Below are 16183 nucleotides of genomic sequence, written 5' to 3'. Positions count from 1 at the left end.
ATAATCGTAATCATCCAATACAACATCTAGCAATCACCGATATGACGAAAAAAACATCTGTCGATGACCCGATATGACAACATCTAGCAAGCACCCGATATGACAACATCTAGAAAGCACCCGATATGACAACATCTAGCGATCGCCCGATATGATAACATCTAGCAAGCACCCGATATGACAACATCTAGCAATCATCCCATGTGACAACATCTAGCGATCACACGTTTTGACAATATCTAGCGACCCCCCGAATTGAAAACTTTTTTTTTCTCTAATCGACTTCGGGTGTCTGGGGCATTACCAGCTATAAATCGGGATCTTTTATTTTGAACATAACTGCTGTGTAAAAAAAACGGCAGTTTCCCTATCGTTGCCTAATTTACATGGGGCGACAGTAACATCGCCATGGTTACATAATCACGTTGTTTTCAGGTAAGTATTTATTGTTGTTTTTTCCATTTTTTATGAATTCTAAACGTGTCACACAACACAGAATTCCCTGTTGTCCCACTTTTCTTCTAGTGTGTGTGACAAGTCCAGAGAAAAGTAGGTCATCCCAACTAGATCGTCACAAGACGGAAACTGAAAGTAACCCGCGTTAATACTGACACGGCGTCAGTAGCCTGGAATGTGTCCTGGCGTAGCGACATGGAACACCCCTCGGAGAGTTAGGGCTGTATCAAGTGTATGTTATCTGATGAGTAGGTGTACCTACAGCCACATTGGTTACGGTGAAGCACACAGTACGAAGAAATAGTTACTAGAATATTAGTGTGGTATACACGTGTTTGTATCCCGCTATGTCGGATATACCCGAGGGGGAGAACAGCCTCCCCGATGTGGACTCCGACTCCGACTCTCACAGTAACACATATGAGTCATTGCTGCCGACCGTCTCCAGTCGTTCAGGCCTGCTGCAACCGTCAGACATCACCAGCACAGCACAAGCCTACCTGCTTACCCGCGGATTCCCCATTACAAGGATGGACAGGCAACTCAGTCGTACACGACATCACCCTCACAGACACAGCAGGAGGAGTTCTCATTCCTCCAACAACGTCGGTGAACTCAAACAATTTTACAAAAACGTCAAGACGTGTTTCTTTGTTTTGTTTATGTGCAATGTACTCGTTGTTATTATTCTGTTCTTGACACATCCAAAGTTTGGTGTAGTCCTCTCGGGAAGCGATGACGACTTTGAGAGCGATGGACAACCTAACACGTTCCATCTCTGCGTGAAAAATTGTGGAACTTTGTTAGCTAAAATAGGTCCGGAGCTTAGTTACGACATCAAGTCTCATGAAAGCCCTGGGTCCTGCTGCTTCAGACGCATCGATCAACTTTTGGATCTGGTAGACAAAGTGAGTACAGCCAGGACTACACACTCTATGTACAATACTCACGTTGAGGCATGAGTAGACTTGTTATTACATTGACATCGTGACAGAGGGTGGACATGCTAATACACTGACATCGTGACAGGGTGTGGACTTGGTAATACACTGACATCGTGACAGAGGGTGGACATGGTAATACACTGACATCGTGACAGAGGGTGGACATGGTAATACACTGACATCGTGACAGGGTGTGGACATGGTAATACACTGACATCGTGACAGAGGGTGGACATGGTAATACATTGACATCGTGACAGAGGGTGGACATGGTAATACACTGACATCGTGACAGGGTGTGGACATGGTAATACACTGACATCGTGACAGAGGGTGGACTTGGTAATACACTGACATCGTGACAGAGGGTGGACATGATAATACACTGACATCGTGACAGGGTGTGGACATGGTAATACACTGACATCGTGACAGAGGGTGGACTTGGTAATACACTGACATCGTGACAGGGTGTGGACATGGTAATACATTGACATCGTGACAGGGTGTGGACATGGTAATACACTGACATCGTGACAGGGTGTGGACATTGTAATACACTGACATCGTGACAGGGTGTGGACATGGTAATACATTGACATCGTGACAGAGGGTGGACTGGGTAATACACTGACATCGTGACAGAGGGTGGACTTGGTAATACACTGACATCGTGACAGGGTGTGGACTGGGTAATACACTGACATCGTGACAGGGTGTGGACTGGGTAATACACTGACATCGTTTCAGGGTGTGGACTTGGTAATACACTGACATCGTGACAGAGGGTGGACATGGTAATACATTGACATCGTTACAGAGGGTGGACATGGTCAACAGGTCATGGACTGGGTAATACATTGACATCGTGAGATGTCATGGACAAGGTAATACACTGACATCGGGACAGGTCATGGACTTGGTAATACATTGACATCGTGGCATGTAATTGACATCGTGAGAGGAGGTAGACTAGACGATACGCTGACGTTTTGATAGAGTGTTGAGTCAATAATACACTGACAGCGTGACAGTGAGTGGAGTAGGTAATACATTGACATCGTGGCATGTAATTGACATCGTGAGAGGAGGTAGACTAGACGATACGCTGACGTTTTGATAGAGTGTTGAGTCAATAATACACTGACAGCGTGACAGTGAGTGGAGTAGGTAATACATTGACATCGTGGCATGTAATTGACATCGTGAGAGGAGGTAGACTAGACGATACGCTGACGTTTTGATAGAGTGTTGAGTCAATAATACACTGACAGCGTGACAGTGAATGGAGTAGGTAATACACTGACAGCGTGACAGTGAGTGGAGTAGGTAATACACTGACAGCGTGACAGTGAGTGGAGTAGGTAATACATTGACAGCGTGACAGTGAGTGGAGTAGGTAATACACTGACAGCGTGACAGTGAGTGGAGTAGGTAATACACTGACAGCGTGACAGTGAGTGGAGTAGGTAATACATTGACAGCGTGACAGTGAGTGGAGTAGGTAATACACTGACAGCGTGACATTGAGTGGAGTAGGTAATACATTGACAGCGTGACAGTGAGTGGAGTAGGTAATACATTGACAGCGTGACAGTGAATGGAGTAGGTAATACATTGACAGCGTGACAGTGAGTGGAGTAGGTAATACATTGACAGCGTGACATTGAGTGGAGTAGGTAATACACTGACAGCGTGACATTGAATGGAGTAGGTAATACATTGACAGCGTGACAGTGAGTGGAGTAGGTAATACACTGACAGCGTGACAGTGAATGGAGTAGGTAATACACTGACAGCGTGACAGTGAGTGGAGTAGGTAATACATTGACAGCGTGACAGTGAATGGAGTAGGTAATACACTGACAGCGTGACAGTGAGTGGAGTAGGTAATACACTGACAGCGTGACAGTGAGTGGAGTAGGTAATGCATGAAAATCGACGTTTGACACATAGTACGTGTCCTCATTACATGCATTGTGAAACAATGGCCCATTAGTATAGTTTGTGACAGTGTCCTTTCTAGATTCCTCTTCACATTGAAGGTTTGGTGTTGCAGTCAATCCTTGATAAACACCTCAAGCGTACTTGGAGTAATGGAGTAATAAATGCTATATACTTTGTAATATAATTGTAGTATAATAACCATAGTATTATCTAGCCATGTGAAGCCGGATGCCAAACCAAGGCAAAGTTTACGACTAGGTCAGTTTATATTTTAATATTTTTTACTGAAGTGAATTCAATCTCTTGTTTAGTACACCAAAGAATTTATCAAGCAAGAAGAAGATACACGTCAGGGTAGGTGGAATCATACGGTGGCCCACACGGGACATGGAGTCTGTTTTTCCATATTTTGATATTTCACTTACTTTCATCGTAACCTTTTGCAAATTAACACGATCTGTCTTACAAATATGTGATAAATCATGTGTAAAGAAGATATTGAATCGCTGAAAAGTGAAACGCAAATGTCAAAAACCAAAATGAAAATGACAAAAACAAAAGCAAAAGCGAAAATGTTAAAAATAAAAAATAAAATGAAAATTCAGAAAACTATTTACACCGCGGTGATAATATTTACACCGCGGTGGAAATAGTTTTCTGTGGTTTCATTTTAGTTTTTGACATTTTCGCTCTTGTTTTTGACATTATCGTTTTTGTTTTTGACATTTCCATTTTAGGTTTTGACATTTTCGCTTCACATTTCAGCGACTCAATAGCTACTTGAAAGTACATTTTCTATGTTTTCGGTTGTTTTTATATATGATTTATCACATATTTGTATGACAAATTGTGTTAATTTGCTAAAGGTTACGACAATGGGTGAACAGATAATGCGTGGACGCATGTAAGTACTGGAGTCAGTGCAGGTGATATTTGTGTTGTAAGAACTGAGGGTGTGCAGGTGATGATTGTGTTGTAAGAACTGAGGGTGTGCAGGTGATGATTGTGTTGTAAGAACTGAGGGTGTGCAGGTGATGATTGTGTTGTAAGAACTGAGGGTGTGCAGGTGATGATTGTGTTGTAAGAACTGAGGGTGTGCAGGTGATGGTTGTGTTGTAAGAACTGAGGGTGTGCAGGTGATGGTTGTGTTGTAAGAACTGAGGGTGTGCAGGTGATGGTTGTGTTGTAAGAACTGAGGGTGTGCAGGTGATGGTTGTGTTGTAAGAACTGAGGGTGTGCAGGTGATGGTTGTGTTGTAAGAACTGAGGGTGTGCAGGTGATGGTTGTGTTGTAAGAACTGAGGGCGTGCAGGTGATGGTTGTGTTGTAAGAACTGAGGGCGTGCAGGTGATGGTTGTGTTGTAAGAACTGAGGGTGTGCAGGTGATGGTTGTGTTGTAAGAACTGAGGGTGTGCAGGTGATGGTTGTGTTGTAAGAACTGAGGGTGTGCAGGTGATGGTTGTGTTGTAAGAACTGAGGGTGTGCAGGTGATGGTTGTGTTGTAAGAACTGAGGGTGTGCAGGTGATGGTTGTGTTGTAAGAACTGAGGGTGTGCAGGTGATGGTTGTGTTGTAAGAACTGAGGGTGTGCAGGTGATGGTTGTGTGTTTGTGTTGAGTAGGTATACAGACGATGTTAGTGTTGTGAGCAGAGAGAGTATACTGACGATGTTTGTGTTGATAAATGGACTTGAACCTGCTGGTGTTCGTCTGCTGAAGGGAATTCGGTACTTCGATCCCAACCTCCATTGTCATAATCAACTCTTCAAAAAGACCGCTAAATTCCCTGAAGCCCCCAAACACATATCCTTCTGAGCCCACACCAACTTAGAAGTCAAACCCTATATAAAGCAGGTTAAGCAATGTTCAAAGTGCCTCAAATACAACCACACTGCCTCCCAATGCACATACCGTAAAACTAAATGTAAAAAATGCGCAAAAACAGACTGCCCAGGCACATGCACACCCTGGTGCATCCACTGCAAATCCACCCAACACACTTCACTTTCAAACCAATGCCCACACAGACACACACTCACCCAGCAGGAAAATTTGCTACACCTGCATCTAAATCACTCCTCCCTACACCACACCCAAACACCATCCCACAAATAAACACCCCACCCATAACTGACAGCTCTGTCTGGGGCCCCTACCAAGAAACCGCACCCACCTCACACACACACAAGCAGCCACTCAACCATCCACGAACCCTCCAACATCTCACATAGCCAAAACAACACGACCCTAATCCAAGCACCCTACAGCCCACCCTATGACAACAACACTCCCCCTCAAGCAAGCACAACAACAAAACAACACAAACACTAAGAAATCATCAGCAACACCCATCCCGTAAACACCTACAAAACCCTCCAAATCACATGCCTCCCCCATGGAAACTCAAACAGCTAACCCTAATCTAACCGATGACGAAGATTTCTCCACTACTGGGGAAACAATAGAAACTACTCCAACTAAAACAAACCAAACTTCCCAACCAGACAACACCCAAAACCTAAATAACCTCACCTTACTCCTAGCATACATGCATAGTCAAAACTCCCCAAAAGTTTACATGAAATCATTCCACAAAGTAACTTTCAATCTAAACTTAACCAATCTACCCTTCTTCCTCTTTAACCTCCGTCTAAAAGAAGTCACCGAATAAACTAAAAACTAAAAACTAAATCACCTATCACCCGAACCCAATAATGGAAGGACTAAATATTTTTCAGTGGAACGCCAACGGACTCACCTCCCACGGCCATGAACTAAAAACTAAATTTAAACTAAATAAAGGCCCTCACATTGCTTGTATCCAGGAAACCAAATTCTCAAAAAAATCCAAATTTACACTACCTAACTACATGGCAAATTAATCTCCGAATGGTTAAAAACAAACGATCTAGTACTCCTAAATAGCAACCAACCCACGAGGTACGATAAGATAAACCAAAAAATGTCGGCTATCGACTTAACCATATGCACCGCAGATCTAGCTCAAAGTACGCAATGGGAAGTGCACGACGTCCCGCTAGGTAGTGACCACTTCCCCATAAACATAACTATAGGAAATACAAACGTACCAATCCAAACAGAAAACCAAGAACCAAAATTCCATTACAATAAAGCTAACTGGGACCAATTCCAAGATATCTGCAACGAAGCTAACTTAAACGAAATAGAAAATAATGATCCAGAAACCTACTGTAAAAACCTAACAGACTATATAATAAACGCAGCCAAAACCTCCATCCCCTTCAAAACATCTAAGAGAGGCAAACCGACCGTACAATGGTGGAATGAGGAAATAGAACAGACTAGACGAAAACGTAAATCAGCCTTCAATGAAGCAAAACGCGACTACAAACATCTAAAGTTAGCCCACGAACTAAACCACCAGGTTCAAAAACTAGTCCAAATAGCCAAAAGTAGAGACTGGAAAAAATTCTGCGAAGGTATAAATAACCGTACAGATGCCAAAACGGTCTGGCGCAAAATCCACGCCATTAGAGGTTTAAAACGACATAAAAAACAACTAGCATTAACAACTCAACCAACCCCGCCCAAAAAGCAAATAATCTCGCCAACCACTTTCGGCCGTTAGCAGTAACTCCAACTTCAGCCAAAAATTCCAAGAAAAACTTAAAACAGAAAACAAACCCACAAAAGAACCAAACAATAACAATCTAGAAATAAACCAACCCTACACAATGGAGGAGCTCCTCTACGTAATCCAAAACAGGAAAAAGGGCACAGCCCCAGGATTAGACCTAACTTCTTACCAAATAATTAAAAAACTCCCCCTAAAACTACTTCAGGCACTACTCAAACTATACAATCTCATCTACCTTAACGGACAGGTTCCTACTCCTTGGAAACAGGCCCTAGTCATACCAATCCCTAAACCTAATAAACCAGCTAATCAAGCTAACTCATATAGACCAATATCCCAAACTTATGTAAAGTAATGGAATCAATGGCTAAAAAAAGATTACAACATTACCTAACGCAAAAAAACATCATAAACCCAGATCAAAGCGGTTTCACTCCTGGCCGCTTAACCCTAGATAACCTCGCCCGACTAGAGCAAGATATTAAGACAGGACAACTAAATAAACAATATACCACAGGCATCTTCTTAGACTTCTCTAAAGCTTTCGACATCGTATGGCACGATGGGCTAATACAAAAACTTAAAAAAATAGGACTCAAATGTCAGATAATAAACTACATCCAGGACTTCCTAAACAATCGTAAAATAACCGTGGGTATAGACCAAACTCTATCGGACCAATGTCCCCTAGAAAATGGCACTCCACAGGGCAGTATCCTCAGCCCCACCCTCTTCAATATAATGATAAACGATCTATTCGAGGGCCTATCCCCTAAAGTAAACACATCGAAATTCGCGGATGATGGAGCCCTCTGGATCCGCACTAAAAGCATTAAAATGGCCCAAAATTTACTCCAAAAATCTCTTAATAAAATATAACAATGGGCTGACAAATGGGGCTTCTCCCTTAACTCAGAAAAAACAACAGGAATAGTATTCAAACATAAAAACATGAAACCCGCCTCCCAAATCATCCAGCTAAACAACAAAACAATCAAATTTCAAAAACAAACCAAATTCTTAGGACTTATTTTCGATGAACATCTCACCTGGGAAGCTCACATCCAAAACCTAACAACTAAATGCAGTAAAGACCTAAACACCCTAAGATGCCTAACTGGCTCTAACTGGGGAGCCTCCAAAGATAACCTCCTCTCTCTCTACATATCACTAATTAGATCAAAACTAGACTACGGCTGCGCCATATACAACACCCTAAACAACTCTCTATCTAAAAAACTTGACTCAATACAATATCAGGCCCTCAAACTAATTACACGCACCCAGCATGGCACCTCCTACACTTCACTTCAGGCCTTAACAGGAGAAATGCCACTAAGTCTACGCAGGGAACAGCTAAATCTTAAACAAAACTGCAAACAATCAAATATCTTCATATATTCTAAATTAATATATCAAATACTTAAAAGCTCCAACAACCTAACTAAGGCAGGCAAACAAATAACCTTCTTGTGGATACCCGCCCACGTAGGAATATACGGTAATGAAAACGCCGATTAAGCAGCTAAACTATCCCTCAAAATCCCAGAAATAAGCTTAAACTTACCAATCTCAAAATCAGAAATTAAAAGCGTAAACAAGCAAAAAATCACCAAAAAATGGTATAACCTTTATCTAAACTCAAATAGCCCAATCAAAAAAGTACTCAGCAAACCACTAACCAAACCAAAAATTCTCCATCCATCAAAAAAAATCGACAGAGTAATCACTAAACTCCAAACAGGACACACCAACCTAAATAACCACCTAAATTTTTTTTAAAAAAACATACTACCGGTAACACTGCAAACAACTAGAAACCCCAGAACACGCACTCATCCACTGCACACACTACCTAACACATCGAACCGCATTACAAACAACCCCTCAATCTAAACAAGGCTCTCACTCTAGAAGCAATACTAAACCCACAAAATAAACTAGAAAACTTCAAGGCCTTAGGCGTATTCTTAATCAAAACGGAACTAATAAAACGCATCTAAAAACACTATAATTTACCAAATCAAAATTACATAAACAAACAAACATCCACCATACCCAGCTCCCTTAGTTCTCCTCCCCAACCCCATCGGCATCTATTCCAAATCTCAAAATTCCCAAATTCTATATAAGCATCCCCTAAAGCCCCCTCTTGGGTTGCACACACCACTTTCGCCCCTTTCGGAAACACATTAAATGGCCTGGCCGGGCCCGTGTGCGAAATACGCATCAGTCGGAAAGCGCACGTTAAATCTCCAAAGTAAGTAAGTAAGTAAGACTTCGATCCCTAGCAGAAAAGGGAAAAGCTGTTTACATTCAGAGTGTTTGCTTTGAATTTGTTGTATTGAGCCGAAAGAGTCTGAAATAATATGAAAATGTTTCTGATTTAAACTCTTGGCTTGATGTATGGTAGGCTGTCCAGGGAGCACAATGTAGGGTGTCCAGGGAGCACACTGTAGGGTGTTCAGGGAGCACACTGTAAGCAGTTCAGGGAGCACACTGTAGGGTGTTCAGGGAACACACTGTAGGGTGTCCAGGGAGCACACTGTAGGCAGTCCAGGGAGCACACTGTAGGGTGTTCAGGGAACACACTGTAGGGTGTCCAGGGAGCACACTGTAGGCAGTCCAGGGAGCACACTGTAGGCAGTCCAGGGAGCACACTGTAGGGTGTTCAGGGAGCACACTGTAGGGTGTCCAGGGAGCACACTGTAGGCTGTCCAGGGAGCACACTGTAGGCAGTCCAGGGAGCACACTGTAAGCAGTCCAGGGAGCACACTGTAGGCAGTCCAGGGAGCACACTGTAGGCAGTCCAGGGAGCACACTGTAGGCAGTCCAGGGAGCACAATGTAGGGTGTCCAGGGAGCACACTGTAGGGTGTTCAGGGAGCACACTGTAAGCAGTCCAGGGAGCACACTGTAGGGTGTTCAGGGAGCACACTGTAGGGTGTTCAGGGAGCACATTCTAGGGTGTTCAGGGAGCACACTGTAGGGTGTTCAGGGAGCACACTGTAGGGTGTTCAGGGAGCACACTGTAGGGTGTTCAGGGAGCACACTGTAGGGTGTTCAGGGAGCACACTGTAGGCTGTCCAGGGAGCACACTGTAGGGTGTCCAGGGAGCACACTGTAGGGTGTTCAGGGAGCACACTGTAGGGTGTCCAGGGAGCACACTGTAGGCAATCCAGGGAGCACACTGTAGGGTGTTTAGGGACCACTCTGTAGGGTGTCCAGGGAGCACACTGTAGGGTGTTTAGGGAGCACACTGTAGGGTGTCCAGGGAGCAGACTGTAGGGTGTTCAGGGAGCACACTGTAGGGTGTTTAGGGAGCACACTGTAGGGTGTTTAGGGAGCACACTGTAGGGTGTTTAGGGAGCACACTGTAGGGTGTCCAGGAAGCACACTGTAGGGTGTCCAGGGAGCACACTGTAGGCAGTCCAGGGAGCACACTGTAGGGTGTTCAGGGAGCTCACTGTAGGCAGTCCAGGGAGCACACTGTAGGCAGTCCAGGGAGCACACTGTAGGGTGTCCAGGGAGCACACTGTAGGGTGTCCAGGGAGCACACTGTAGGCAGTCCAGGGAGCACACTGTAGGGTGTTTAGGGAGCACACCGTAGGGTGTCCAGGGAGCAGACTGTAGGGTGTCCAGGGAGCACACTGTAGGGTGTCCAGGGAGCACACTGTAGGCAGTCCAGGGAGCACACTGTAGGGTGTCCAGGGAGCACACCGTAGGGTGTCCAGGGAGCACACTGTAGGGTGTTTAGGGAGCACACTGTAGGCAGTCCAGGGAGCACACTGTAGGGTGTCCAGGGAGCACACTGTAGGGTGTTCAGGGAGCTCACTGTAGGATGTCCAGGGAGCAGACTGTAGGGTGTCCAGGGAGCACACTGTAGGGTGTTCAGGGAGCTCACTGTAGGATGTCCAGGGAGCAGACTGTAGGGTGTCCAAGGAGCTCACTGTAGGGTTTAATAATGTTAGTTTGTAATCCCCTCCCCCCTTTCCGAGCTGCAGGCGGCCATGTTAGGTGTTGGTCAAATGTTGGTCAAATGTGACTTCTTTGGAATTTTGTTCTTTTTCAAATGCATTTCTTTTCATCATTATGATGTAGTTTGGATGTATAATTAAGTGTTTGGTTGTATACGGGATGGGCTTGTGCAGACTTGGGGTGTAGATAGTGTGTTTCTTTATTTTTTCCTGGAATGCTTGGGGTTGGCTTATGGAGCTACTGGGTTTTGTTTTGCAAAAGGGGCGGCAAGCATTAGCTTTTTTTTGTTTGTGGTTAGGTTCGGGAAGTTTGGTGAAATATTTGTATGTTTTAATTCCCCTAATGGCTTTAATTTTACGAGTATTTTGTTTACCTTTTGTAAGGTTACTACAAAAAGTGCGCCCCTGGTTCTTTTTGGCCGCCCTTCTTATTTCTTTAGTTTTATTTCTTAACTGTTTAGCCAGTGGTAGTTTGGCTCGCTCTCCCTTTGGTTGAGAGGCCCTTTTCTCTGTTTACGGGCATGTATGCTCTCAGTGCTCCACCAGGGTACTGGGCTGTGTACTGTGTGTACTGTGTGTACTGTGTGTACTGTGTGTACTGGGCTGTGTACTGTGTGTACTGGGCTGTGTACTGTGTGTACTGTGTGTACTGTGTGTACTGGGCTGTGTACTGTGTGTACTGGGCTGTGTTCTGTGTGTACTGTGTGTACTGGGCTGTGTACTGTGTGTAGTGTGTGTACTGTGTGTACTGTGTGTACTGTGTGTACTGTGTGTAGTGTGTGTACTGTGTGTACTGTGTGTACTGTGTGTACTGGGCTGTGTACTGTGTGTACTGGGCTGTGTACTGTGTGTACTGTGTGTACTGTGTGTACTGGGCTGTGTACTGTGTGTACTGTGTGTACTGTGTGTACTGGGCTGTGTACTGTGTGTACTGGGCTGTGTACTGTGTGTACTGTGTGTACTGTGTGTACTGGGCTATGTACTGTGTGTACTGTGTGTACTGGGCTGTGTACTGTGTGTACTGTGTGTACTGTGTGTACTGGGCTGTGTACTGTGTGTACTGTGTGTACTGTGTGTACTGGGCTGTGTACTGTGTGTACTGGGCTGTGTACTGTGTGTACTGTGTGTACTGGGCTGTGTACTGTGTGTAGTGTGTGTACTGTGTGTACTGTGTGTACTGGGCTGTGTACTGTGTGTACTGTGTGTACTGTGTGTACTGGGCTGTGTACTGGGCTGTGTTCTGTGTGTACTGTGTGTACTGGGCTGTGTACTGTGTGTAGTGTGTGTACTGTGTGTACTGTGTGTACTGGGCTGTGTACTGTGTGTACTGTGTGTACTGTGTGTACTGTGTGTAGTGTGTGTACTGTGTGTACTGTGTGTACTGGGCTGTGTACTGTGTGTACTGTGTGTACTGTGTGTACTGGGCTGTGTACTGGGCTGTGTACTGTGTGTACTGTGTGTACTGTGTGTACTGGGCTGTGTTCTGTGTGTACTGTGTGTACTGGGCTGTGTACTGTGTGTACTGTGTGTACTGTGTGTACTGGGCTGTGTACTGTGTGTACTGTGTGTACTGTGTGTACTGGGCTGTGTTCTGTGTGTACTGTGTGTACTGGGCTGTGTACTGTGTGTACTGTGTGTACTGTGTGTACTGGGCTGTGTTCTGTGTGTACTGTGTGTACTGGGCTGTGTACTGTGTGTACTGGGCTGTGTACTGGGCTGTGTTCTGTGTGTACTGTGTGTACTGGGCTGTGTACTGTGTGTACTGTGTGTACTGGGCTGTGTACTGTGTGTACTGGGCTGTGTACTGTGTGTACTTGGGATTTGGGGATGCATTTGTTGGCATGTATTTCATGTATTATGTTGGTAAAAAGTTGTGTTGAATGTGTCGTTGTCTGTGTTTTGGATGTGTCTATGTTGTGACAGTTTGGTAACAGCTGCCAGTCTGGGTTTTTAAGTTGTAATTTGTTTGCTGGGCTATTGTGTCTGAAGGATCTGATATGAAGGGGGAATACTGTATAGAGTTAAATGTAATTTTGATTGGGTAATGGTTACATAATTTATCCCTTTCTTTGATATGTCACCCATGCTGTTTCAGTGAAAACGCCCAGGAACATCAACCCTACTTGTCACGTACAGGATGCGGTGATTGCACATACTAGTACATCTGACACTGGTAGGTGTTCTCGTTACAGTGCTAAACATGCTGAATCATTTCAACATATATGTGACGCGATGGATAACAGTGAAGTTGAAACTTATGAGTAGTTACTTTCTTCTTCGCGTCCTCATTTGTTTTCTGCATATCAGAAGTTACTGTGACTGTTGGTGATATCGCTTCACCACTGAGGGGCTGAACTCTTTAACAACCGTATAGTCCTCCAATGTTAAAACTGCTTCCCTTGGCATATATAACAAATGAATACGTTTTTGCACACTCACTTCTAGAATTGTTTACATTAGACTTCATTTTCTTATGACTACTGATTAGTTACATTTGTATTTAATCTATAAATGAATACACAATTATGTTTAGAAAGTGGTGAAATGTAACAAATGTTACGCTAGCAGTGTGAGTTCGAATCGGACAGGACTCATCCCCCTAAAGTACGAGAATCTGTAATTTACTCAGAAAGTGTTATCCAAATATAACATGTGTTAACCTATAATTGTTATGATGTAAGCGGAAATAAACATACTTACAGAAAAGCATTTCGGATGTTTCAGACTGCTCTTCCGGTACATTGGCGTGGGTGACTCGGGGAATCGGCATCACTGTGCAAGGGGTTCGGCTGGACAGGACCGGCTACCTGGCGGTCACCACGGGAGGCTACTACTACATTTACAGCCACCTCAAGTTCAAAGGGAACACCACATATATACATCAGATCAGGAACAACAACAAGAAGCTGTACACGGAGACGGGGGAGACGGGCAGTCAAGATTCATACTCCATCTTGCAGGGCATAGTTCACCTCACAAATGGATCAAACCTCTCCGTGTATGTGAAACCATGTGCCGACCTGGTCAAGACGACGAATAATCAGATTGGTTTATATAAACTAAATGCCTGACGAGTGTTTTTGTGTATTGACTCGTCCGGGATCTGAGAGTTAATTTCCACATGCATTCGATACAAGCAGCTTCACTGTGTTTTACTGTGGGTTTTAATCATAAAAGAGAGCTGAGATTTTTCCAGTCGCATTTCAAATTATACATATGGGCGGAATGTTGACATTTTCTCACTATCTACTTAAATATAATTTAACAGTAGAGACATATGTGCTTTTATAACAATCCACGTATTTCTCCGTAAATAAGACTTTGATTGATTTATGGCCCTATTTAGCTATTGGATCCCCCGCCCCCAGGCCAAGTTATCAAAACAAATAGCAAATCACACCGCTCAATAGCGCTGAGTAGTACGTACTTCCTAAAAAGCAATAGTGTTTTCCTAAAAAACAACGCTTATATCAATGTTTATTCTGTTTGCGGAGTAGATGTCATCAAAGTGGAAGTCCTCACCCAAGCAATGGTAATACTACCGGATGTCCATTATGTAATTTCTAGTTTTGGGATGACATATTGTTCTCAGTAACCGTAATGTGGAAATAGATAGTTGATTGGTTTTATATTCAAGTTGGTATTTCCGCTATTCAACGTGTTCAGTGAGGCCGTCTTATCAACAGTCTTTTCTGAGACATAAATGCAAAGTATAATTACCATATTCGACGTAATAAGCGCCCCGCTCTAATAAACGCCTACGGCGATATTTGCTAATATATTGGCTAGTGAATGATCCCAATTAGCACCCCTTCCGATTGATTAATGTACACAAGACTTATTTATTCGCGTATAATACGCACTCGTTATATGCATACTTAATTATGGGCAATTAAATTCGGGAAAAATATATCTGTTGTACATAAACATTTCAGGCTGTCAGCCTAAACCACCAAATTAATCTTTCAACTCAACTTTTTTTTACCAAATAATATTCTAATTTTGAGAGCGCCCTGGGCGCTTATTAGGTCGAATATGGTAATTAAGTCTACGCTTCTTTTTTTTCATTTATAATTAACTCGAACATTAATTTCAAGATTTATAGTACATACTATTCAAAAGAAGTTAAAGAACACACGATTTCTTCATATGACAATGGTAAGTCATTAAAGGAAGCGATAGAGCGAGAAAGCGATAGAGCAAGAAAGCGATAGAGCGAGAAAGCGAGAAAGCGATAGAGCGATAAACCGATAGAGCGAGAAAGCGATAGAGCGAGAAAGCAATATTTCCCATAATGAGTGAGTGAGTGAGTGAGTATGGTTTTACGCCGCTTTTAGCAATATTCCAACAATATCACGGCGGGGGACACCAGAAATGGGCTTCACACATTGTACCCATGTCGGGAATCGAACCCGGGTCTTCGGCGTGACGACCCAACGCTTTTAACCACTAGGCTACCCGACCGCCCCATTTCCAATAATGCCGTACATTAAAACGGTTTTTGCTGATATTTAGTGATCCTGTAATTCTCACCGCTTTTTTGCCTCTTATGATTAGATTTTTTAAACATCTTGTAGTAGATAAATATGTTACAAAATACACACGTAATTTTTTCTCGTTTGGCTTGCATATTTTCTTGTAGTGTAATAAATAAGCAAGATTCACAGAATACAGATAGTCACTGTTAATATTTTCCTTTTGTTCATAGTATCCCCCCCCCCCCCCCCCCCCCCCCCCCCCCCCCCCATTCCTCCATCAAACTTAAAACTGATAAAAAGGAGATCATATATGTCAGTTTGTATTGTTTGCAACGTCCAAAGAATTATTTTTTTCGGTAATTAGATTTGGAATTGAAGCCGAACATGTGCTCGTCCGATTTCGGGATCACAATTATGTTCATTAAGTTGCATGTACATTATGCAAACAAAAGTTGTACATGTACACAGTTATGTTTCCCTTACAAAATACAGATAAATTAGATATATGTCTCTACCTTAAGTCACATATACGACTTTCGAGAGCGTCATTAACCCGTAACCACAATCCTTGGACAATGGAAATGAAATGCGTTGTAAATATTTTTTAAAAACAACTCGTTTCTTATAATGACTTTCGATCAAACTGACTTCGGGAATTAAATTTAATGCTAAAGTGCTTGTAAAATCAAGTTTAACTTTCCCGCCAGGAGTGACTATATATCCAATTATAGTATAGGCTCAGGCATGAATATTCATATTTATGTAG

General features: G+C 43.3%; 1 protein-coding gene across 1 annotated transcript; it reads left to right on the top strand.

Annotated features, from left to right (window-relative positions):
* Nucleotides 1-634: 634 nt before the first annotated feature.
* Nucleotides 635-15651, top strand: LOC139447676 (uncharacterized). The gene is made up of 4 exons (XM_071229105.1): nucleotides 635-1364; nucleotides 3659-3701; nucleotides 13035-13112; nucleotides 13664-15651. Exons 1-4 carry the CDS (start codon nucleotides 804-806, stop codon nucleotides 14008-14010), a joined length of 1029 nt encoding a protein of 342 aa, XP_071085206.1. The 5' UTR covers nucleotides 635-803; the 3' UTR covers nucleotides 14011-15651.
* The last annotated feature ends 532 nt before the right edge of the window (nucleotides 15652-16183 follow it).

The sequence above is a fragment of the Haliotis cracherodii genome, unplaced genomic scaffold, assembly GCF_022045235.1.
Source record: "Haliotis cracherodii isolate W230 unplaced genomic scaffold, xgHalCrac1.p SCAF_7, whole genome shotgun sequence".
Classification (NCBI taxonomy): Eukaryota; Metazoa; Mollusca; class Gastropoda; order Lepetellida; family Haliotidae; genus Haliotis; species Haliotis cracherodii.
The sequence above is the reverse complement of the archived record's forward strand: the minus strand, read 5'-3'. Positions and strand labels throughout refer to the sequence as shown.

What these genes read in the sequence shown, in the direction of transcription:
- LOC139447676 (XM_071229105.1), top strand. Translation starts at nt 804, where the DNA reads ATGTCGGATATACCCGAGGGGGAGAACAGCCTCCCCGATGTGGACTCC. An exon ending in TTTTGGATCTGGTAGACAAA is followed by an intron (nt 1,365 to 3,658) that starts GTGAGTACAGCC and finishes TCTCTTGTTTAG; the next exon opens with TACACCAAAGAATTTATCAA. An exon ending in AGAAGAAGATACACGTCAGG is followed by an intron (nt 3,702 to 13,034) that starts GTAGGTGGAATC and finishes ATGCTGTTTCAG; the next exon opens with TGAAAACGCCCAGGAACATC.